Source organism: Schistocerca gregaria, chromosome X (assembly GCF_023897955.1).
Source record: "Schistocerca gregaria isolate iqSchGreg1 chromosome X, iqSchGreg1.2, whole genome shotgun sequence".
Lineage (NCBI taxonomy): Eukaryota > Metazoa > Arthropoda > Insecta > Orthoptera > Acrididae > Schistocerca > Schistocerca gregaria.
Window position 1 is genome coordinate 714136253 of NC_064931.1, and position 25515 is coordinate 714161767.

General features: G+C 38.9%; 1 protein-coding gene across 13 annotated transcripts in view; it reads right to left on the reverse strand.

Annotated features, from left to right (window-relative positions):
• The window catches only part of LOC126297741 (uncharacterized), a 387999-nt gene that overhangs the window by 213280 nt on the left and 149204 nt on the right, over nt 1-25515 (reverse strand). For 8 of the 13 annotated variants that reach the window (XM_049988891.1, XM_049988898.1, XM_049988892.1 and 5 more), the window contains exons 4-5: nt 15057-15148; nt 14890-14973 (exon numbers count right to left, since the gene is read on the reverse strand). In XM_049988891.1, the coding sequence (XP_049844848.1) occupies nt 14890-14973; nt 15057-15148 (176 nt within the window). The remainder of the gene's footprint in view (nt 1-14889; nt 14974-15056; nt 15149-25515) is intronic. The other 5 variants (XM_049988899.1, XM_049988903.1, XM_049988896.1 and 2 more) reach the window with 1 other exon arrangement.

The following is a 25515-nucleotide window of genomic DNA, read 5'->3' on the forward strand; positions in this document are numbered from 1 at the left end:
AGAAACCTGTCCAGAAGTAGGTGGTGTGGGAGCAACAAGGAGGAAAGTGCCCCCCACCATTGAGGGGGCAAGTGTAGTCTTCTGGTTCTGATCAGCGGCAGGAATGTGAGGAACTGATGGGGTGACAACTGTTTTCATAGCAGCGGCATAAGAGGTGGTCACAGCCACAGGATGTAGGTGCTCAATTTGCCTCTTGGGCTCAGTGTAGGTCAGTCGGTCCAGGGTCTTATATTCTATGATTTTCCTCTCATTCTGTAAAATCCTGCAGTCTGGCGATCAAGGTGAATGATGCTCTTTACAGCTGACACAGATGAGAGGCGTGGAACATGGAGTACCAGGATGTGATGTACATCCACAATCTCGACATGTGACACTGGAAGTGCAGGGGGAAGACATATGGCTGAACTTCCAGCACTTAAAGCACCACATAAGGGGAGAACTATATGGCTTGACGTCACAGCGGTAGACCCACTCTCAGGCAATGTGGCATCCTCAAAGGCCAAGATGAAGGCACCAGTGGCAACCTGACTATCCCTTGGACCCAATTGACATGCCAGATGAAATGAACACCTCGCCGCACTAAATTGGCATGCAACTTGTCATCAGACTGCAAAAGAAAGTTCCTGTGGAATATAATACTCTGGACCATATTTAAGCTCTTATGGGGTGTGATGGTAACAGAAATATCCCCCAACTTGTCACAAGCAAGTAATGATAGTGGCTGGGCAAAGGAAGCTGTTTTTATCAAGACTCATGCAGAGTGCATTTTGTACAAGCCCTCCACCTCCCCAAACTTGTCCTCCAAATGCTCCACAAAAAACTGAGGCTTCATGGACATGAAAGATTCCCAATCAACTCTCATACATATGAGGTACTGGAGCTAATAAGCTTCACTGCCATCCTTAGCTTGGCATTCCTCCCATGGTGTGGCCAGAGAAGGGAACGATTTGGGGTCATTTCTTAGCACTGAAGATAGACTTTGCCCACTTAGAGACTGCTGGTGGCAGACCACCAGCAAGAGATGATGTACAATGCTTCATGGTGTGTCATTCGCCCTGATGCCACCCACTCTGACCAAGGCCCTCCCCATGGGCACCACCCAACCTCAGCAAGGGTCACCTGGCCGGACAGCCATTGCTTGGAGTTCCGATGCCCCAGGGAGATGGACATCTACTCCATGGCACACCTGAGGAATTAACGGCGCAGGCATCAACAGAGCAATCTCTGTGTTATCTGAGGGCTACAACCAACAGGGTACATGGCGGCCCCACCACAACGGACTGGCTACCATGCTGGATATGAGGTGCTAAGAAGTCCATGGTCATCATCAGCGCAGAGAGCGACATTGGATAAAGCATGGTGGAAAATGCACCCAGGAAGGTGTCCTTGCCCAGGAGATGGAGAATGAGCAGAACTGCAATGCGATGATGAAAAAGCGGGCTCAAGATCTCAATTCATGATGGACACAACGCACCACATAAGGCGCCATTACCCAACTAGCTCAATCCTTGGGAAAATTTAGAAAGATGGAGGTCAACCCAACAGGGGACCATCAAATAAACGCCAAAATGTGTGAGTCTTCTTTTAGTCGCCTCTTACAACAGGCAGGAATACCTCGGGCCTATTCTAACCCCCAGACCAGCAGGGGGGATTTGTTAAGGGTGGAACAGAAAATGGACCATGGCTAATTTAAGGACCCATCCTAGAATTTATGTGAACTGCTCCCTGGAAACTTGAGAAAAATTAAATCTGGATGGCTGGGCATGGATCTGAAGCCTGCAGCTCTGGGAGACAAGTATAATGCCTTAAAGTAATATCCCACCTAGCGCAGGACAATGAAGTCATTTCACCAATTGTACATCCAGACATATTAGGTGCATGAAATGAATCAGAAGAAATCAGTGTTAGCAACTACTGATGGCTTGAATAACATAGTGCTCTACTAAACTTGGTCCTATTGAAGACTGTATGCTCTTACTGTACTCATCTATGACCTAAGAAATAATTAACACAACAGATACAGAGGTTGGAAAAAAATATGGAAACACTAAAATCACAACACATTACCATGCCTAACATAGTGCAGGAAATCTTTTGGCATTCTGAATAGCTTCCAGTCATCTCAGAATGGATAAATACATGTCCTGTATGATTTTCAAGGGAATCTTATACAATTTTTCCTGCAAAATAGTGCAAGTTCATGCAACGATGATGATGATGGAGCTCAATAGTAATTGTGTACCCTTCTCTCCAAAGTAGGTAACAAAAGTTCAATAACATTAAGACCAGATTACTGTGGCAGCCAGGAGAGATGTGACAGTTGATCCTCATGCTCACAAAACCAGTCCTGGATGATGTGAGATGTAGGAACCAAGGTCCTGTCATCTTGGAACACAGCACCACCATTGGGGAACAAACATTGTACCACTGGATGGACCTGATCAACCAAAATGGTCATATAATCCATGGGAGCAATGTGACCCTGGAATACCATGATATTGCTTCCCATCTTCATTCAATCCCCAGCATTTTTCATTCTTGGTATGTAATCTCAGCCAGACAATGAAAACAGTGGGGAACAAGACTGATCCAACCAAGTGACTTTGTTCCATTGCTCCATAGTTCGGCTTCAGCATCAAATTTTTGTCTTCTACACATTTGCATCACCGACGGATGGTCTCCGAATTCCAGCTTGGCCTAAAGTTTCCTGCTTATGGAGATCCCTTCACACTGCTCCTGGTGCTGACTGGATTTGTAAGAGCAACATGCAGTTCTGCAATGACTTTTGCATTTGTCATCCTCTCATTTTTCATCACAATTCTCTTAAATGTCCATCTGTCACAATCAATCAATGCACACTTCAGTCTGCATTGTGACTTAGCAGATGATGTTTTTCCACTTTCTCTACATGCGGTATAAATCTTCAAATCTTGAAACACCAAACATTTTGGCTCCCTGGGTTATGGAAGAGTGCATTATATGAGCAACAATTTTTCCATGTTCGAATTCACTTAGCTCTGACACAATGCACTCATAACTACACAGAACAGTTCTGACCACGACTAACACTTTGAACCTGCCGACTTGGCTAGCATCTACATTTAGTTCAGGCATGCATTTCTCATGGTTTTTCCACAATTTTGTCCACCCCTGGATATAGGAGCCTAAAGTGTAATGTGAGTCAAAATTACAGTATAACTTTCCACTTTTTACAAGGAAAGAAGCTCTCCACAAGTGACAGCCACTAATAGTACAAGTGGACAAAAACCAGGTCCAATTTAGGAATTAACCCTATCCATAGGCTTGAAACTTATAAAGTACTCTAAAATGTGTGTCTTGAGACATCAAATAGTCAGTACTCCCATTACAATGTTTATAGCATTATGGTGCAATGACAGGCATTACCATTAACCAGAAAAAAGATACAAAGTATATTTACTATTACTACCATTACTCTCAATAATTTTACTGATTAATCAGTATATGGGAGAAGCTGTCTCACATAACTGGTGTTATATATTTTACAACAGAATTATAGCCAAAATGAATTTGTGAGAATTCATACATTTCTTACAGTTAAACACCTTGACAAGCCAGGGATAGAAGAAAAGAGGTTCTGTAATCTTGAAACTAATGGCAAAAACTATAAGCTACTCTCTCCAGCAGGACTTGGCAGCAGGAGACAGTAGCCGTGTGTGTGTGTGTGTGTGTGTGTGTGTGTGTGTGTGTGTGTGTGTGTGTGTGTGTGTGTGTGTTCTGAGGAAGGATGTTGTCCAAAAGCTTTAGTATTTCTAGTGTTCTATGCATTGTGCCTCTCTGTGGTTCAGTGCCTCCTATTTGTGATGAGTAGCTATCTACCAACACAAAACAGCATTTTCCACAAAGGAATAAAACTGTGCAATCACCCAAAGAGATTACTAAAATGAACTTACTTAAAAAGGCAGTTCAAAAAATAGGAGTTAAACAATACATTCTATACACTAAAGGATTACTTACACAACACAGAGTAGGGGTTCGGTAAACACTATAACACATATGAATAAGTCATGTTTTATTGTCGTTGTTGTTGTTGTTGTTGTTATTCTTTCACATAACACTTTCACACTATGTTCTACTTCTTTTTTTTCTTTTATGGAAAAACTTACTCCCAAAGCTAAGCACAATGTATAATACTAACACTTTAGCCTCTTTGTGAACACAACATTTCACTTGTTATAGAGGGATGTTGACTCAATTTTGTTCCCCACTAGCAAAAGGAAAACTGCAGCATATGAAATGGAAGCTGGGCACTATTGCTACAGCCCTGAGATCTGCTGATAGTTAATGTAGTGTTACATTGTGAAACAATGTGTGTATAGTGTATGCAGTGTGCGGAATGACTGACAATGAGAATTTAATGAACAGTGTAGCGCTAACCTATTACATTATTACATAAATTATTTGTAAAACAGTATTTTACATTAGGGATAAACGTAATGCTGTAGTGCTGTTTTAAACACAATAGCCTTGTATTTCAGAGGGTGGAGGCTGCCCTCTTCATTTGGAAATCTGTAGGTTTCTTGTGGTCCTCCCTGTAAGTACTTTAGGCAAATGTGAGGAAGGTTCCTACCATAAGGTCACTACTGTTCCATCCTTGTAAAACTAGACATGTAAGTTTTTAAGTGACTGTATACATGAATACACTGTTTTTGCTATAACATGAAGACATACCCTATACCCTTGTAAAAGTGATCTATGGATGAGTAAAGTTACTACTACTACTACTACTAGCTGAAGGACAGAAATGTGAGCACCCTTTGCCCACAGTCATGTGATAACTAAAAAATATTTAACATTGTTGTGGTAGCCCCACAATGTACTCATCACTAAACTTTGTAATAAATTTCTGGAAATTGTTTTTCAACCACAAATATTTCTTACTGTTATGTTGAGTAACAGTGGTATGAAGGAGTATCTAATCCCTAACAAGACACAGTCACTATCAGCACAGTTACAGAACATGAACCTCTTCTGGAAGTGGGTTAACGAGGCCACACGGCCTGTGCAGGGGGTAAATTACTCAATGTCTTAGTTGAACGCTAATTAATTTCACTTGCACAACTACATCTCCTTCAAAGTCTACTTTTCTTCAGCCGTTACCACCATCTAATTGCGTCTTCATCTCCATCCTATTGCAGGCACTGAAAGAGAATATGTTCATTGACAAAAAACCACAGGTACTGGACATATTAGAACTGACTGTGGTGGCTTTGATAGAGACAAACAGTGCAGTGAGTGATAAAGAGGCAGGTTTTTGTGGAGAGCTGGTGGAGGAAGTAGTCAGTTTCTTTTATATAAGAAGGTACCCTGTGGGCTATAGGTTGAAACTGTTCTGATCAGTGGGGTAATAAATATCCAGTCACAAGTGGTTGTCCCTGGTGCTTGGGTTTAAGAATCTCAGGAAGCATGTAGAAATTTAATGTCCTGAGTAGCAAAGAGAGAGAGAGAGAGAGAGAGAGAGAGAGAGAGAGAGAGAGAGAGAGAGAGAGAGAGAGAGAGATAGGAGGGAAACAGATACACAAGAGGCATTTTTGGAAGGACCTAGAGTATATGAGTTTAACCAGAAAGGAAATGGCCAGTAGTAGTAGAATGTAGATTTAAGAAAGGAGTATAGATCATATTGGACTTCTGGCATTGAGGCACTGCAACAGGTGTTACAGGTGCATGTGCAAGACAGTGGAGATATTCCACAACAATACAACTGCAGTTAATGACAGTGATTACAGAAACAATGGTTACCTAAGCTCAGTATTGAGGCAGTGGATGGAACTTCTTTGACTTAGGTCTAGATCAAGGTTAGCAGCAGTCACGGTAGTGTTTCTGTACTGCTCACAGGTTGGCAACACATCAGTTTTTCATACCCAATGGGGTGATAGTTCATGTAACCAATGAGAGCTGAGAAACGAGAGAATGTATTTCTAGCACCAAAATTGAAATTTCTGTCACGTTTGCTGATGTTTGGAGTGTACATATGAGTTCCACAAAATATTTTCCTGTAATTATGGCAGTCTATTCTATGAAATGGGGTGATTTAAGTGATCTGGTTCTACATGGCAATGGAGGTGGTGCATGTCTTTTAGATTAACTGTCAAGAAACAAGAATGTATCAAATGTCAAATGTGGAGATGAAATGGCTCTGAAAGAGTCAAAGGCTACTGTCAATGGATTCCTCTAAATGTGAAGCAAATGCTGTCAGTTTTCAAAATGTTCTATCCAAAAGAATTCCTGGTTTTTCAGAATGAAATTAAAAATTAGTACCATTCTACAAATTGCTTATGGGTTTACAAGTGTAAATCAAAATTTATAAGCCAATAACTTGGCTTGGCTAAGCAAACTGTGATTCAGTGTGGACAATTTTGTAGAGACATTTGCATGGAATAGTGCATCAGACAGAATGGAAAACTTGGAAGAAAAAGGGCAGATTGTTGGGATGGACAAATCTCCATTTGGCAAAAAGAAGTTCAGAATAGGAGCAAAAAAACAGGAAGATGAGTATTTGGGGGTATCCAAAGAGGGACATACAATTTTTTTATTCCTTTCTTCGCATTATGCCCAAGTGATAATAAGCTCTTCTGTGGAAAAATTTTACAACTGAAGATTTTGTGAGGAACAACGGTAATACCAGACCTTATTTTAAACATATAAATGTCTCAAAAACGAAACTTTCAAGCTTTTACCATGACCCAGAAACAAACTATCAAGAATGTGATGAGAAAAGCCCATACATATACTACAGAGGGCACATGGGCAGCTATTAAATAGCTACTGCTGCACGGTATCTACATTTACAAACTCTGCAAGCCACCGTAAGGTGTGTGGAAGAGGGTAGCCTTTACCAGTACTAGTCATTTCCTTTCTTTTTCAACTCGCACACAGAACAAGGGAAAAAAAAGAAAACTGTCTACTTGCCACCATATGAGCCTTAATTTCTTGTGTATTATCTCCATGGTCTTTAAGCTAAATGTATGTTGACAGCAGCAGTCTTACTGCAGTCAGCTTCAAACGCTGGTTTTCTAAATTTTCTCAATAGTTTTCCTCAGAAAGAACACCAGCTTTCCTCTAGGGATTCCTATTTGAGTTCCCGAAGCATCTTTGTAATACTTGCACAGTGTTTGAACCCGCTGATAACAAATCTACCAGCCCACCTCCAAACTGCTTCAATGTCTTCCCTTAACCTGACCTGGTGTGAATCCAAAACCCTTGAGCAGTACTCAAGAATAGGTCACACTGACATCCTATATATCATCTCCTTTACAAGTGAACCACAATTTTCCAAAATTTTACCAATACACCAAACTCAGTCATTTGCCTTCCCTATCACAATCCTCAAATGCTTGTGCTAGTTCATATTGGCTTGTAATGTTATTTCAATGTTGAGGCTGTGTTGAACAGGACATTACTAATGCTGTATCCAAACATTATGGGTTTGTTTTTCCTACTAGTTGGCATTAACTTGTTGTTGTTGTCATATTCGTCGTCGTCGTCTTTTTCTTCTTCTTCAGTTCAAAAACTGGTTTGATGCAGCTCTCCATGTTACTCTATCCTGTGCAAGCCTCTTCAGCTCCGAATTACTACTGCAACTTACACACCTCTGAATCTGCTTACTGTATTCATCTCCTGGTCTCCCTCTACGATTTTTACCCCCCCCCCCCCCCCCCCCCCAATGCTTTCCTACAGTACTAAATTGTTGATCCCTTGATTCTTCAGACTGTGTTCTACCAACTGATCCCTTCTTTTAGTCAGGTTGTACCACAATTTCTCTTCTCCCCAATTCTATTCAATACCTCCTCATTAGTTACATGATCTACCCACCTAATCTTCAGCATTCTTCTGAAGCACCACATTTCAAAAGCTTCCATTCTCTTCTTGTCTAAACAATTTATCGTCCATGTTCCACTTCCATATATAGCTACATTCCATACAAATACTTTCAGAAACGAATTCCTGGCACTTAAATCTATACCTGATGTTAACAAATTTCTCTTCTGCAGAAACGCTTTTCTTCCCATTGACAGACTACGTTTTATATCCTCGATACTTCGACCATCATCAGTTATTTTACTACCCAAATAGCAAAAATCACTAATTACTTTAAGTGTCTCATTTCCTAACCTAATACCTGCAGCATCATGTAATTTAATTCGACAACATTCTATTATCCTCATTTTGCTTTTGTTGACTGTCCATTCTGTTCAACTGCTCTTCCAAGTTCTTTGCTGTATCTGACAGAATTACAATATCATGGCAAACCTCAGAATTTTTACTTCTTCTCCACGGATATTAATTCCTATTACAAATTTTTCTTTTGTTTCCTTTATTGCTTGCTCAGTCTACAGACTGAATAACATTGGGGATTCTCCTGCCACCTTTAGAATTTGAAGGAGAGTGTTCCAATCAACATCATCAAAAGCTTTCTCTAAGTCTACAAATGCTACAAACTTAAGTTTGCCTTTCCTTAACCCATGTTCTATGAGAACTCGTAGGGTCAGTATTGCCTTGGGTCATCCTACATTTTTCCAGAATCCAAACTGAACTTCCCTGAGGTCAGCTTCTACCAGTTTTTCCATTTTTCTGTAAAGGATTCATGTTAGTATTTTGCAGCCATGACTTATTAAACTAATTATTCAGTAATATTCACACCTGTCAGCACCTGCTTTCTTTGGAATCAGGGTTATTACATTCTTCTTGAACTCCGAGGGTATTTCACCTATCTCATTTTTCTTGCTCACCAGATGGAACAGTTTTGTCATGGCTGGCTCTTCCAAGGCAATTAGTAGTGCTGATGGAATGTTGTCTACTCCTGGAGCCTTGTTTCAACTCAAGTCTTTCAGTTTTTTGTCAAATTCTTCATGCAGTATCTTATCTCCCTTCTCATATTTCTCTACATCCTCTTCCATTTCCAAAATATTGCCCTCAAGCACATCTCTCTTACACAGACCCTCTATATATTCCTTCCACCTTTCTGCTTTCCCTTCTTTGCTTAGGACAGATTTTCCACCTCAGCTCTTGATATTCATAGAGGTGGTTCTCTTTTCTCTGAAAGACTCTAATTTCCTTTTGGAAGTATCTTATCTTACCCCTAGTAACATATGCTTCTACATCCTTACATTTGTCTCTAGCAATTCCTGCTTAGCCATTTTCCACTTACTGTCAATCTCCTTTTTTAGACATTTTAATTCCCCTTTTGCCTGCTTCCTTTATTGAATTTTTATATTTTCTCTTTCATTGATTAAGTTCAATATTTTTTTTTGTGTTACCCAAGGATTTCTACTAGCCCTCGTCTTTCTACCAACTTGATTCTCTGTTGCCTTTACTATTTCATCTCTCAAAGTACCCCTTCTTCCTCTACTGTATTTCTTTCCCCTGTTCTTGCCAATCATTCCCTAATGCTCCCTCTGAAACCCTCTGCAACCTCTGGTTCTTTCAGTTTATCCAAATCTCGTATCCTTAAACTTCTGCTGTTTTGCAGTTTCTTCAGTTTTAATCTGCAATTCATAAACAATAAATTGTGGTCGGGGTCCACATCTGTCTCTGGAAATGTCTTACAATTTAAAATCTGGTTCCTAAACCTCTGTCTAACCATTATGTAATCAATCTGAAACCTTCTGGTTTCTCCAGGTCTCTTTCACGTATAAAACCTTCTCTCATGATTCTTAAACCAAATGTTAGCTATGATTAGATTATGCCCTGTGCAAAATTCTACTAGGCACCTTCCTCTTTCATCTCTTTCCCACGGTACATGTCCACCTACTACTTTTCCTTCTCTTCCTTCTTCTACCACCAAATTTCAGTCCACCATGACTATTAAATTTTCAGTTCCCTTAACTATCTGAATAATTTCTTTTATCTCATCATACATTTTGTCAAATGGTGCACTAGTTATTAGCATTTTTTCCATGAGTTTAATAAATACAACAGATACACATAACAGAGACTTTAGTCATCAATAATATATTCTCCTTCACTATTTACAACAGTCTGCCGATGCTGGGGTAACTTTTCTTTGGCTCTGTGAGGGTAGAAATCACATGGTTTTAATGTGAAGAACTCTTTGAGCCATTTTTGGAGTGCATTTTCATCTGGAAAGTAATTTTCTTGAAGGTTGTTCAATATAGAGTAGAAAAGGTGGAAATCTAAGGGCACAAGGTCATGTAATTAAGGCAAGTTTGGAATGACTTCCCAACCAAAATCCTGTAAAGTGTTTGATAGTTTTTGACAATAAATGTCAGCTGTGATGGTTATACCTCAGGGAAGGAATTCATGGTACAACACATCATTGCTGTTCAACGGAAGCATTACACTATCTTTGTGGCTGTGTGAAGGTCTTTGTATGGGGAGTTGCTGCTTTGTTCGGGCTTAAACTTTCCTTTCTTTTCCTTAGTTGGCATAAAGACACAATTTCCATAGAGGGAATGGTTGGTGGTGTTCATGAGCCAACTAATGATGAGCAAGCAGAGATACACATACAACCATCCACTGATATTTGTGATTTTGGCTTGGAATTTATGGTACCCATACACCTGATTCTGTAACCTTCCCCATTGCGTGAAAATGTCGCATGATGGTGGAATGATCATAGTTGATCACATTTGCCAGTTCTTGAGCACACTGATGTGGATCATTGTGGATTAATGTGTTTAAATGATCTTCTTCAAACCCTGAAGGACTTCCTGCACATGGAGAGTCATTAATAATGTCAAAACAATTCTCCTTAAAATGAGAAAACCATTTTCTTGCTGTGCTTTGTCCAGTAGCACTATCCCCATACACAGTGCGAATATTTCTGGCTGCCTCCACTGCTGTCAGCCCTCTACAGAAGAATATGTCAGAAAAGTTTCTATTTATTCACTTGACATTCCATTTTCAAGCATCCACAGGTCCACTCATTGACATAATGACTATATTTAAACCCAAATTAAATAGTGAACTACGTACAAAAGAATGACAATCAGTAAATAAACATACAGCAACCAGAATACCAACATGCAAAACAAAAACACTATGAATTTATACATCAACCTACTGAGTTTGACTTTATTTTATGTTTTTTGCAAGGTGCTGCATTGGTGTGGAATACAATTCAATCATTTTTTTCCGGTTCCATTTTGCTGTCATTTCATTCGTAATAGTTATTCCTAACATAACCTAAAGAAAACCTGAATGAGGTGACAGACTGATCTGTAGTTTAGTCCAAGGCCCATGTTATGTTGAGATGTAACAGTTTGATTCACAAAAATTAAACTGATAATATTTGTCTTCATAAATATTTTATAGTTTTTTTCTGCATGTGTTGTGGATTTTGACATTGTGCTGATGTCGAGAGGTAATAATGAAACTTACATTGCTTGCTGCAAGGAAACAAGGTGATTTAGATTAATGAAACACTTAATTGCTTTTTTCTGAACACGTTATGAATTTGTACACTGTCCTTAGATAGCGAGCTAACAGCACATCTCCTTTACTGCCGGTGACATGTCGAGCAATTACACTGATAACCCTTGATCTGACAAATATTTTACAAATTACAGCGCTGTTTTTTTTTTTTTTTTTTGTTTTTGCAAATCTGCTGTTACAAATTAGGTTTGGGACTGGAAGGATAGTTTCAATTGCTATAAGCAGCACTTGAATTTATAACAATGTGACATTTGTTCATTCTTATTTCCAGACACATTGTCTGCCTGCTGCTCTCTCATTGGCTGTGTAGAACAAACAACTGACACACCCTCTTTCATTCATGTCATACCTCACAGCAAGCGCTGACAACATTCCTGCATGAAACATAAAAGTATGCTGCTGGTCCCATTTCAGACTTTTACTCAGTTTTTTCCACTGTAAGAATCTGATCTCGGAGGAGCGATATGGGGATGAAAGGTCGAAGTTGGATGCTTGAGAAACTTTCCTTTACCAGGTTCAGAATACAGGCAGGGTCAGAAAAGAAGGATAGCAACTAATTAAAAACAGCAGTACATGAAAAAATAATACCAGGGAATGGGAAAGGGATTGAAAAGTAAAGTTAATAATCATCAGATGTGACTGGTGAGAAAATAAAATTCATGTTCAAGTAAGTCACAAACAAGATCTGGTGGAGTGTATTACGTTCACATGGAACATGAGGAACAGGACAGGAAGCAATTTTTTTTTCTTTTATACATTCTTTTATATAACTGAGTAGTTCTTTCATTTAGCGAGTGGGGATCTAGATATTATATAGCATGAAAGTCACAGGTTTCTTCAACGCATGTGGAAAATCTGTATTAACAGACACTGGCAATCTTCAAAAAACCTCCTTGCAATATTTCAAGACCAGTTTTCAATGAGGAACCAATGAAGTCTACAATCAAAATACAGTCCCTGGAAGCACTGGTAAAGAGCACAACAGGAATGATTTTCTAAATTTCTGCGTCTCTCAGGATTACCTAAATTTGGCAATCTGTCTATTGGACTCAATGATCCATGCCTCGGGAGATCATCAAACAACCAGCACAGCCAAACATGTTAAGAGTAAATACCAGATAATTTGTTGAAAAGTGATGCCAAACTCACCTTTTTTAACACAACAACCAAAGTAGTAAATGTTGCACAGGTGTTTAAAGATGTCAAATGATATTTCGGAAAGAAAATTATATTCACACTGCAAAAAGAGCTTTTTCAGGAGATAATCTATAGAAAACCACATCACGAGAGGATTATTGATAATCAGATAGAAAAAGCTGAAATCAAATTGTTACAAGCAAGAAATAAGTGTGACAATAGTCTGCCCTTGTAGAGTCATAAGAGGGAATATATTTTGCCAAAATCACATAGCTCTTGATAGATTCCTTCTAATGACCGGCCAATGGAAAAAAAAAACCACACACACACACACACACACACACACACACACACACACACACACACACACACACAGAGAGAGAGAGAGAGAGAGAGAGAGAGAGAGAGAGAGAGAGAGAGAGAGGGAGGGGGGGGGGGGGGGTGTCAAGCTTACCTGTAGTGGAAAATTTTTGAGTATTGTATGAAACTAATCTATTTATAATAGAGTCAAGTCTCGAGTAAGCCAACAACGAACCTCGAAGTTCTTATTAGTATTGAGGGAGGACAGTAAAATCAGTTGTACCACAGCTCATTACAACTCTTAAGTTGACATAATGCAGCATGGAGCCCATATCAAATACCCAAGAAAAACCTAAAGTTAGTTAGAAGTACTACAATAAGTGTGAATACTGAATATGGAAGTATCATATGGATGAAATTCCTTTTTGTTAAAGTGTCATTAAAAGCATTCCTTTCTGTAAGCTGAGGTTGTAGATAGTGTGGCAGCAGTGTATCACTTAATTTACCACCTGTCTCAACCACATCATGTTTGAGCTCAGGTGTAATACATATACATGATAAATCTTCTATTGTATTACACTAGAAGATTAAATAATAAATTCTGAAACAAGGAATAGTATAACTGGTCAGCTTAATGTTAATAATGAATTACCTAATCATTACTGCATTTTCATACATTAGGCTCTACATGTGATTCTTAACAGAAAACTTATACAACAAACTGTCTCGTATTCTAGAAATGTAAAATTCTTAATTACTGATGGCAAGATTTTTTCTGAAATTTGATGTTAACTTCACTACTGACACTAACATGCATACATGAAAACTCCTGACTGACACCACAGTGTATACCTCCTGCCCATTTCCACCACTATTAACGGACAGAGCAAGTCAAAGGAAGGTAAGAGCACAATATCTAGTGCAGAAACAGGAGTAAGACAGTTGCTCATTGGAAACTCAATCCAGATAAATTCAAGTTACTATAAAACCATATAATCACTTCTGAACTTTTGCACTAAGTCTTTGAATTCAAAATTTCAGTGAACTTCATAATGTTTTTATTTTGTTATTGCAAAACAGGATGTTGTTGTATACTACAGCTTATACTGATTCTCAATGTGCTTGTGTTTTCTGAAACTTTCTATGAAGCTATGAAACAATGCGATTGCTAATTCGCAATACTTTCTAATATTTGATGGAGTGTTACTGACAGAAATACTTAAATATACTTACAAAGTATTCTTAACTAACAAAGCACTTACATGGATGGTTTGCCATAATACTAACATGGAGCACCACACAAGACAGGTCATACATTTTTTCAATAGTTTAAAAATATGTATGGTTATTGTGAGCCCTTTGTACCTGCACCATGCTCATCATGTCAGTTAAAAAAAAAACAAAAAAAACAAAAAAACAATGAACTGAACAATGTGCCTCAAACGCCATGCTTGGATGGCAAAAAATTTGTAGATTAGGAAATAAAGTCACTCCTCTACTATACCTGGGAAGAATTTCCAAGTACTCATAAACCCCATTATTTCATATTTTCCATGCAAATATGATCCACACAAAAATGATAAAAGTAACAGAATTCGAAACATAGCTACACAGAGAGAGTAGCAAAGAAATTATCATGCAAGATAAACTACCACAGCAAACTGGTTCACATATGTGCTTAACAATGCTGAAAATGAAAATTATCTAATTTATTAAACTCTGTGAGCTTCCCTTAGCTACGCACTCAAACAAGAACAGTTTTGTCAAGAATAAGTCTTTATTCTTGCCCTCCAAAAACTAATCAACTACTCCAAGTTTCTGGATGCAGTATACTTGATGTTTATAGAAAAAGTGAGTCCAATTTATCTGAAGAAAAGTAACTGAATAGTAAATAAGAACTATCATAAGTAACAAAGGCATAATACAAACAAAGAGATTTATCATAGTTCCCTTTGAGTAATGTGTGCTTACAACTATCAGCATACACACAACACTCCACATGTTGCATATATGGCTTACATTTAATGTTTTGCCCTCTTCGAATGTCTTTCGTGCGACTTTGGGGTTCTGAGTGCACATAGGGCTTCCTGCCACCATGCAAGTCTGCAACCAATATGTACAGTATGAAATAGATAACAAACATTTTCATGAAATTAAAAAATTAACATGTAGCTACAAAAATGTACCTTGCTCAGGAACACCAGAATATGTCCTGTATGGCTGGTTGTGTATAGGTCCTCTTTGCTGCTGTTTGTTCCGTTTTGAACCTTTTCTATCACTGTGGACAGAAAAACAATGTCATTATTAAAGCAAAGTGATTCATGAGAGATCACTGTTTCAACAGCAACAGAATGAACATGGAAAATATGAGAGACTTCTGAACACCTTATATAACATTATCAGCATCATACACAAGCAATATCGCATAAAAGAAGTAAAATCAAACCTTATCATAAAACGTATAGAAATGAGTACAGGAAAATACGATTTCAAGCACAAACAACAGCTATCTTAAATTCAGTCAATGGGCAACTTAGGGAGTCAGTTGCACCAATTAGGAAGTTTCTGGGTGAATTTCAGGAGTGGACTAATAACAGAAGATTTACTCCTCATGGACAATGTGCTAAGATATTACAGGTTTCATATCCTCAACAACTGAGACAATAAGATTTCACTCCAGTACCACAAGTTTAAGCTACAATGCTTCTTCATAGTACCTATGAGATATTTATTGTACACGTGCAAAATTTATGCTCTTATGGCTCTGTTACATGTGTCAGCCTATACATTTCTAACAAAACAGAAATGTTCGCTGTTTTGATAAACCCGCTAACTCTTCCACCTATCGGAACTAGCAGAACTAGAGTCATGGGCAGCTAAGAATGTGGGCAATTTCACACCCGCGCGCGCACACACACACACACACACACACACACACACACACACACACACACACACACACACAGAGAGAGAGAGAGAGAGAGAGAGAGAGAGAGAGAGAGAGAGAGAGAAGGTGGAGGGGGAGGATGGGGAAGAGGAGGAGAGCAGGAGGGGGAGGAGGCGGAGGGGGAGAATGGGGAGGAGGTGGAGGGGTAGAATGGGGTGGAGGGGGAGAATGGGGAGGAGGGGGAGAATAGGGAGGAGGGGGAGAATAGGGAGGAGGGGGAGGGGGCCAGATGAGGGGGAGCCCATCAGAATTGTGAACTCAGTTTTTGACACATTATTGCTAGGCTGATGTACATTGCTCTAGATTTTCCCTGTCTTTTTTTTTTCTTAATAAAAATTAAGTGGACATTTCAAATGACAGTGTGTGGGTAGTGCACTCTATATGCATGCAATGCCTAGTGATGAGATCTGAATGAATAGTGTAACATTGATTTCAGCCTTATCAACTAACTAGTTTGCATATAAAGAGCATTTCATACAATGCATAAATTCTTGTGGAATTAAGATCATAATTTTTTTTTATGCCCACTTTGCTAACTTATAATTGTGTTTTATTTTTGTACTAATTTGACATGTCTAATATCATTGTACAATGAACTGTAGCTGAATGAACATCTTGCTAATAGAGCAAGCTATACTTTCTCCTAATTCACACTAAACTGTGACTAGATGTTTATAGTCAGCATGGCTTTGGCTTGCATATAGGAAATGTAGTGTGTGGCAGCACAATAGTTGTCATTGCTGAAATCTCCAGTTACTGACAGCACGGTTTCTGCTGTTATGGAATTGAACCACAGCAAGTATTAAGTCTATAGCTTTGCTTTCACTGTTTTTTTTATCAAATTTCAAAGCTTTATTGTCAGACACTTATAAAAACATTTATGAATAAAAGTACTTGTCTTTGCTGGCGACTATTCTCCCAGTTTTTGGGCAGTATATGAATCCTGTGATGGTCTCTTTGAGGAGATCCATGAATCGATCAAATTGTGCACTTGTTCATATGACTTGAAGTGCTGGTCTGCCAGGTCATGTGCCACTGATTGAAAAAGGTGGTAGTCAAGAGGATCAATTTTGGAAAATATGTCAACTGAAATAGGACTTCCATTTCAACATTACCAAATCTGTTTTGACAGGTTTTGTGACATGGAGTCAAGCATCGTCAGGCTGCAAATCACCTTTTTGATGTCAATTGCTGTATTGTGTCCATCTGTCTCTCAGTGCTAGGCTCAATGACATGTTTTTGATAACGATCTGTTGTGACAGCTTCTGTCAGTTTCAAAAAGACATGCCTGTCTTTAACAACAAAATCACTGTTCTTGACGCACTGATACCATTCTCTGCATGTTCTTTCACTAATAGGCACCTCATCATAGGTCTTGCCCAGCACTTTATGAGCCTCAGCCACAGATCTCCCACAAATGATAAGAATTGGGCATCATACAACAGATTTTATAAGCAATTTTTGACTCCATCAATATAGTACAAATTAAAATTTGAAAATATCTTCAGAAACCCCAAGGAAAATGCACACAACAACTCTTACAAGAGAACCATTGTAACTATTGAATGGTGGTCAATTGGATAACAGATCATTCCTCACACAGCAATGAAATTGTTCAAACTTCTTAGAAGGTGCTTGAGGAGTAATGGGTCCTTAACTGTTTTTACAATACAGACCAATCTGGAGATTTCTGGATCAAAGAAGACATCAAACCATTCTAATCAGACCATTTTGGACTTTCTTCAATGTGTTTGTGAGGACATTACTGTCCCTGAAGATGTAATACTATGGTGGAAACTATGCCTCAAACCATATGAAAATAGGCACACAAAATGGTTTAATACATGTGACCAGTTAACTTTCATTTCAGCAGGGTAATAGGATCCACTGAAAACTGTGATATAACTGCCCAACCTGTTACAGATGTTCCAACCTGACTCTCAAGTTGAACCAGACTGACTCATTTACACACTTTCCTAGACGTCCTCCAAACTGCATGAGCAGTGCTACATGTAACGTGGAGTAGTGGCTAGCTTCACTGGCTGGTGTGCCATGGGTAAACGTTCTTTTCTTTCTGTATATTGGTGTCCATAATAAACATGCCTTCAGTACTAAGTTTCATGCTTCACTGGCAACCGTGCTTTCATATTTGGACTTGATTGTTGCTACAATCAGTACTAAGTTTCATACTTCACTGACAACTGTGCTTTCATATTTAGACTTGATTGTTGCTACAATATGACATACTTCAAAATGTTTACATCACCATGATTCCAATTTGTCAACATAAAAGTCATTGCCTACATGTGCAGGAATCTAAATACAAGCAGTACATCATTCCTAAGGTCTGTATATTTAGGGGCCAATGTATTCCAGAACAGCAGTAAGTTGTCTTATATCAGGCACCCATGAGTGTATTCTGGAGATGCTGGTCAGGATCTGACCAAGTTGCCAAATACAAGAGGTGGGATGACATGACAGATTTGGTAAATGTGTACTTTTACTTGGATGGCAGCAGCAAAAAGAAACTCGACAGCTGGGGTAAATTCCAGGCAGAACTGAAGAAAACATTTGGTAACAGTCAGCAGAATTTCCACTTGGTGGAAGAACAATTTAAGAACAGGGCCCAGCATCATGTGAAAACAACACAGTCTTACATGCAGAATGTTTTGACCCCATGGCACATTGTGAATCTGAATATAACAGAAACCGACAAAATCTCATATTTGATGAGAGCAGCTGCAGATGGCATGTACAAAACTCCTATGATAAAAGATGTCCCAACAGAGGAATTCATTGAGAAGTGCCAGTGCATTGAGGAAATGAGGTAGAAAAATAGTTGTATGACATTACTCCCCAACATGCTGTAGCCATTCCCCATTGACATATACAGGTACCAGCCAATCGCCTAGCTGTGGAATTTAGAAAAATGCATTGAGGTGACAATCAATGGCAGTGAGGCCATTACAGATGAAATTCTCCATCAGTTAGCAAGATGTAAGTAAATGTCCTCAATGTCATCAGACAGCCAACCGGGCTGTGTGTTAATTGACTTGAGCATCTTTGTCTATAATGCCAAATGGTTATCACCACCAGCTAATGGAGGCTATATTCCATGATATGAAAGCAATCATGGTGAAGACCATCAATAGGAAATACATCCAGCCAACAGGAGCACATATTGCATGAATAACTATGATTGACAGAACACAGCCCTTTTAATTTGTTGTTTTAGCATAATGTAATTACAATGTTATTCTACAATGGGAATTCTTGCAGACATCACAAATAGTAATAGACTGTGAAGGCCAGAGCTTCAGAATGACTCTAACAAGCACACACAACAAAGAATGCTAAGTGTGACCACTTGCCATTGAAGATGATTATGTCTTGCCGTCATCAACAAGACAAGTTCCGGTAGTCAACATAGATGCTTAGTTAAACAATGAAGCTTTTGTCAGTTGTAAAAAGCTACTGAGTCTCCCAAAACAAATCTACATACATTGTGCTCTGCTACTGCTACAGGCAACATGGAGGATGACTGAACTGTCAATAATACCTAGCCTGACCAAGGAATATTGGTGATTGTTAGCCATTCTGCAAGAATTTTTAGATAATTTCAAATCCAGAGTGAATAAAAGATAGATCACACATCCTACGATAAGACACCATAACGATACTGGCAATAATCACCCAATTAGTCAATGATCATGTGTGGTTTTGCCAGCTGAACATGCATAATTTGGGAGGAAATGGAAAACATGCTGCAAGAAGATGTCATCAAACCTTTGGAGAGTCCTTGGTCATCTCCTGTGCTTCTTGAGAAGAAGGCTAGCACATGTTGTTTCTGTGTCAGCTACCAGTAACTTAACGAACAGGGAAAAAGAGTGTCTACTTCTTGCTGTGCATTGGTGGCATCCCAGCCTGGTTGAAAGACACAATGTATTTCTGAACTATGGACATGCAGTGCGCTACTGGCAAATCGAGGTTGATAAGGTCAATCTAGAGAAGAAAGCCTTGTCCTTGAGGAACCACTATCACCATTTCCAGTCCTAGAATTGTGTATGATGAGAATGACAAGCAGAATTTCATACCAATGCTAGTGGGTATGGGATACATGCAGTTCTAGTGCAAATTCAGGAAGATGTTGAAAATGTGATAACTTATGCTTCAAGAGTGCTCTCTAAACCAAGATGAACTACTCTACAATGGAGATAGAGGAATTTGCAATTTTTTGGGCCATCAAAAAGTTCCACTTGTATTTATTTGGCAATCCATTCACTGCTGTGATGGACCACCATTCTCTGTACTGGCTGACTAACCTGAATAATCCATTGGGTCAACTAGTAGAATGGGCATCGAGGCTTCAGGAGTACTTTGTCACAGTGGTATTATAGAAGTGGATGCAATTGTAAGGACGTTGACTGCCTCTCAAGGAATCATCTGGTGGCACACAGCTCCATGGATGAAATCACAGTCATTGTTTTGCATTAAATGACATTTCTGCTGAACAGAGGGGATACAGCACTACTGATATCTACAGAAGACTGGAATGAGGAGCAAACAACCAAAAGGGAATTCCAAATAATAAACAGAGCAATGTATAAGTGAAACAATGATCCATTGGAGCTGAAGTGGTAGTTCATTATCTCTTTTCACCTATTTCCAGCTATTTCCACAATGTGCCAATAATTGATAACCTGAGATTCATTAATATTCTAGACAGAATCAGATACAGATGTCACTGGCCAGGTCTCTAACAAACTGTTAGATACTATGTAAGTCACTGTAAGGAATTTCAGTGATGGAAGCAAGTGGCGCAATTACCTCCGGGGCATTTCATACCGCTTCCTCGCATTGTGGCATCATTCCACCAGATTGAAATCAACCTCTTGAGGAGGTTCCTGAAGTCCATAAATGAGAATCGGATAATAGTCTGCACTGACAACTTCACCTGCTACACTGTCACCAAGCTGTGCTGACTGTTTAAGGTCTGTAAACTTCAAGGTTCCTGGTAGCGGGCATCATTTTGAAGCATGGAGCACTCCAAGTTATGATCTCTGATTCTGGAACAGTTTTTCAGTCAAGACTAATATCAGAAATAATTTCAAGTTGGGACACTGCCCACGGGATGATCACTGCCTACTACCCGTATATGAATGGCCTTGCAGAATACTTAAATAACGTGTTGGCAGATATGCTCTCAATGTATGTTGATGCTGAACAGAGAGACTGGGAAACACTACTGGCTGTCATGATATTCATATATAATACAGTGATGCAAGATACTACACACCTTTCTTTCTGCTCCACAGTCGTGAGGCCGAATCAACCACATGATACTCGGGATGACCTTGTGAAATACCTCATCACTGGGACTGGAAAACAAGACAGCTGGCTTGCATATAGTCCCTGAATGCCCAGGAGAAGAACTGAGAACAGTCTTAACACCAAACACCGACCAGTGAGATACAGCTCTGGAGACTTGGTGTGGATTTTTACATCAATGCAGAAAGTGGGACTATCGGAAAAGTCACTAAAGAGCTACTCTGGGCCTTATTGTACTCTTCATCATGTTCCAGATGTCACATATGAAGTCTAGAATTACGTCATCCATCTCCTCAGTATGAAACCTTCCTACAGTCCACAGGCACAGATCAACAATGGGGCTTCTCATTCAAAGAAACTGAAAGCCCACTCGATGATCGTGAATTTTCAACAGGAGAGGTTTAACTACAATGGTCATCATAGAAAAGGCGATGAAGACACAACCAGAATGCCAGGACCTTCCATTGCTGCTATACAGAGGACCACTGACAAATTCTAGATACAGAATGTTGTTGTTATGATGATGATGATGATGATGATGACGATGATAATGACAATGGTTTGTGAGGTGCTTAACATCGAGATTGTCAGCACCTGTACAAGTTCCCAATCTTTCCAGTTCCAATCTCACCACTTCCCAAATGATGATGAGGGCAACACAAACACCCAGTCCCCGGGTGGGGAAATTCCCTGAGACGGCCAGGAATCGAACCCTGGACCCTGTGGTCCAGAGGTAGCAACAGTAACCACTAGACCAAGAGTTGTGGATTATAGGATGTTGTAGTTATCTTGGGTGAGTCTGAAACTGCAGGTCATGTTTATCCAAGAGAAAGAACAACACCATGAGCTGTGTTACATACAACGTGGGGTAGCAGTTCGCGGCGCTGGCTGGTATGTTGTGGGTCACCAGTTCTGTTCTGTTCTGTTCTGTCTGTGTACATAATAAACATGCTTGTAGAACTAGGTGTTGCACTTCACTGATAACCCTGCTTTCAGGTTTGAACTTGATTGTTGTTATTATGTGACAATATTATCCTAGGGAAGGGACTGTGTATACTTACATATGAAGGCACCTTGCCTCTTTGTTCCACTCATCTGATTTAGGTCTCTCAAAAACGATTTTATTGTTAATTTTTCGATTATGCAGGTTTCATCACATTGTATTCACTGACAGAACACTGCCAAGCTACAGATAAAGCTCAGCTGTCATTTCTGTGGCAGCAGTGTTTCATTATGGTTGACATCTACTTTTAATGAATTCATGTCTATAGTAACTTTAGCATTCCAATTATTGAATTTAGCAAGCCAAATATGCTCTGATCTCCATATTCTATTACATCTCAAACAATGACTGGTGTGAAACAGCTAAGGGGCACTGAAACTGACTGTTGGTAACTAAGAACAATGACTGTGATACTACTGTTGAAGAGCAAAAGAATTTCATGTCATGTGTTTCACATGAATATGAAAATGAGTTCCAGAAATGAGGTGTTTATGGCAGCACGCCCATTTCGATCTATCCAATCACAGTAAGAAAGGGGGGTGGGGTCTGCCTGTTACCAATAGGTAATTTAGAACCTGAACCACATTAACTGATATGAAAAAAGAAACTATCTTAATCCACAAAAGGAACAGATATCCAGATAACTTGCTACTGCTGTAACATACTTTTTCACAAAAATAGCATAATAGCAACAGTGATGCTTTCAGAACAATTCTACAGGAATTACTTGAAGCTATAAGTTAAAGGCTTTGGCCTAAGCAATACCATGCATAATATACATATTGCCTCAGTTCATTTTCATACACCAAAGCACAGTAAAAAGTATAAAATAGAGTATTCAAATTCTACAGAGATTTCATACTTAAAATTTTTCACTTTACAAGGTGACAATAGTTGGCCAATAAAAATTTGCTATAATTCAGTTGCAGACAATAAACGTTGTCCCAAGAGTCTTCCAAAATGACAGGGGAGACAGTTAATCATTTTTCCTTCGTGAGAACATAATGTTGAAAATAAGTTATCATTTCCTGCCAAAGGAATATGGAACAAGATATACAATGTGAAATATCAACAGAGAAGTATGATGGAAAAGATGCTCTGATAATCCAAAATACATACTGAGCGCCCTCATTCTCCATACCAGAAATTCATTTACCACTGACAGAATTCCTTCTGCGGTACATGGCTCCCACTGAAGGTTCTACAAAATCATTCACTATTATTGATATCTACCAAATTTGCCATCAGGACATTCACTGGACTTCGTAATTTCATTATTCAAGTCACTGTAGCAGGATTTGAATCTTCTGTCATGGGCAATTGCCTTTCTATAATACTTGAGGTCTGGTAAGCTACACATCAGTGATGCAGGAATGCAAGTGAACACTGATTCAGTTCACAGCTTTCATGGAACATTCTGTATCAAATACAGCTGCCAGAGAAGCTGGAGTCATGTTCCATCCAAAAAATTATAGAGCCCCAAATAATCAATAACTGTCCATCAGTCCACACACCACTTAGCTGTTCTCTTAGGAAACAGTGCAGTAAGTCAGCAATACAATGTACGGGGGGATGCAACTTATCCACCCATGTAACTCATTTTCAATGTACCAGGACATAGACACATGAATAAACACCCAGCTAACAAAAAATTAGGAGTCAAATAGCTAAAAATTCATCAAGGAACCACCAAACAAAGCTCATAGATTGCTCACATAATTCAGAAGTGCAATAATTTCACATATTCACAGATTGTGTTTACAAATTCCTGTAATACTCAAAAACACTTATTTCACACAAACATTCAGTTAATGTCATGCGATGTTGTGATAGATTTGGCTTAGTGTTTTGTTAACACGTTGCAATATAAAAAATAAATGCTCTGAATAAGAGTAGCTATTCTGACTAGCACACAACACATTGCTAAATATCCATCTGAGTAATGACAAAACATTTTTTCACAATAAAATACATGCATTTTAAAAGGCTCAGCATTATTTCTGTCTGGTATATATTTCAGTTACTTCCAAGAAGTGAAGGCTTAATAAAACATTTGAAAGATTGTTTTTACTTGTTCTCTGAAATGTTAAACTTTTCATACACAATGCTAATAAATATGAATAAAGGAAACTTCTAGACAACTAAAAAAGTGTTTTTAGAGAAACAAGCTTCTAGTTTATTTTCAGAAACCCATTATCCACATCTCTTAAAAACATTGTGGTAACTGTTTTGATTAAAATTGAGCAGCTAATATTGGAGTTCACCTATTTTTGCATGACTACTATGTAGTTGACACCTAAGTGATCGGCAGAGGGTTCACTGAGTGATTTTCACATTATTTCTCCACTGTTCCACTCTTAAATAATGTATGTGTGTGTGTGTGGGGGGGGGGGGGGGGGGGGCGAACACTTGAATCTCTGTGTGTGATCTCAGATTTCTCTGTTTTTGCTACGATAATCATTTCTTCCTATGTAGGCAGGCATCAAAAAAATATTTTCATATTTGGGGGAAATGTTCGAGACTATAATTTTGTGAAAAGATTTTGCCACTTCAAAATATTCCTTTGTCTTAATGATTGTCATTCCAACTTGCTATCATATCCATGACACACTCCCCCCATTTCACGAAAGTACGAAATGAGCTGCCCTTCACTGAATTTTTTCATTGCCTTCCATCAATCCTTTCTGGTAAGGATCCCATACTACACAGAAATACCCTGGCAGAGGATGGACAAGCATAGTGCAGGCAGTCTCTTTAGGAGACCTGTTGCATCTTCTAAGTGTTCTGCCAATAAAACACAGTCTTTGGTTACCTTCCACACATTATCTGTGCAATCATTCCAATTAAGTTGCTCATCATTGCTTTCTTTAGGTATTTAGTTGAACTGACAGCCTTTAGATTTGAGTGACTGAAATTTAACAGATTCCTTTCAGAACTCATGCGGATGTCCTCACATGTTTCATTATTTAGAGTCAATGGCCACTTTTTGCACCATACAGATATTGTGTGTAAGTCATTTTGCAATTGGTTTTGATATTCTGGTTACTTTACTAAACAGTAAATGACAGCATTATCTGCAAACAATCTAAGATGGCTGCTCAAATTGTCTCATAAATTATTTACATACATTCGGAACAGCAGAGGGCTTATAACACTTTCTTGGAGAATGCCAGATGTCACTTCCATTTTACTCAATGACATTCCATCAGTTAGTATGAACTGTTGAACTTCTGACTCAAAGTCATAAATCCAGTTGCAGAAACGAGATGATACTCCATAGGCATGCAATTTCATTACAGCCTATTTGTGAGGAACAGTATTGGAAGCCTTCTCAAAAATCCATAAATATGGAATCAGTTTGAGTTCC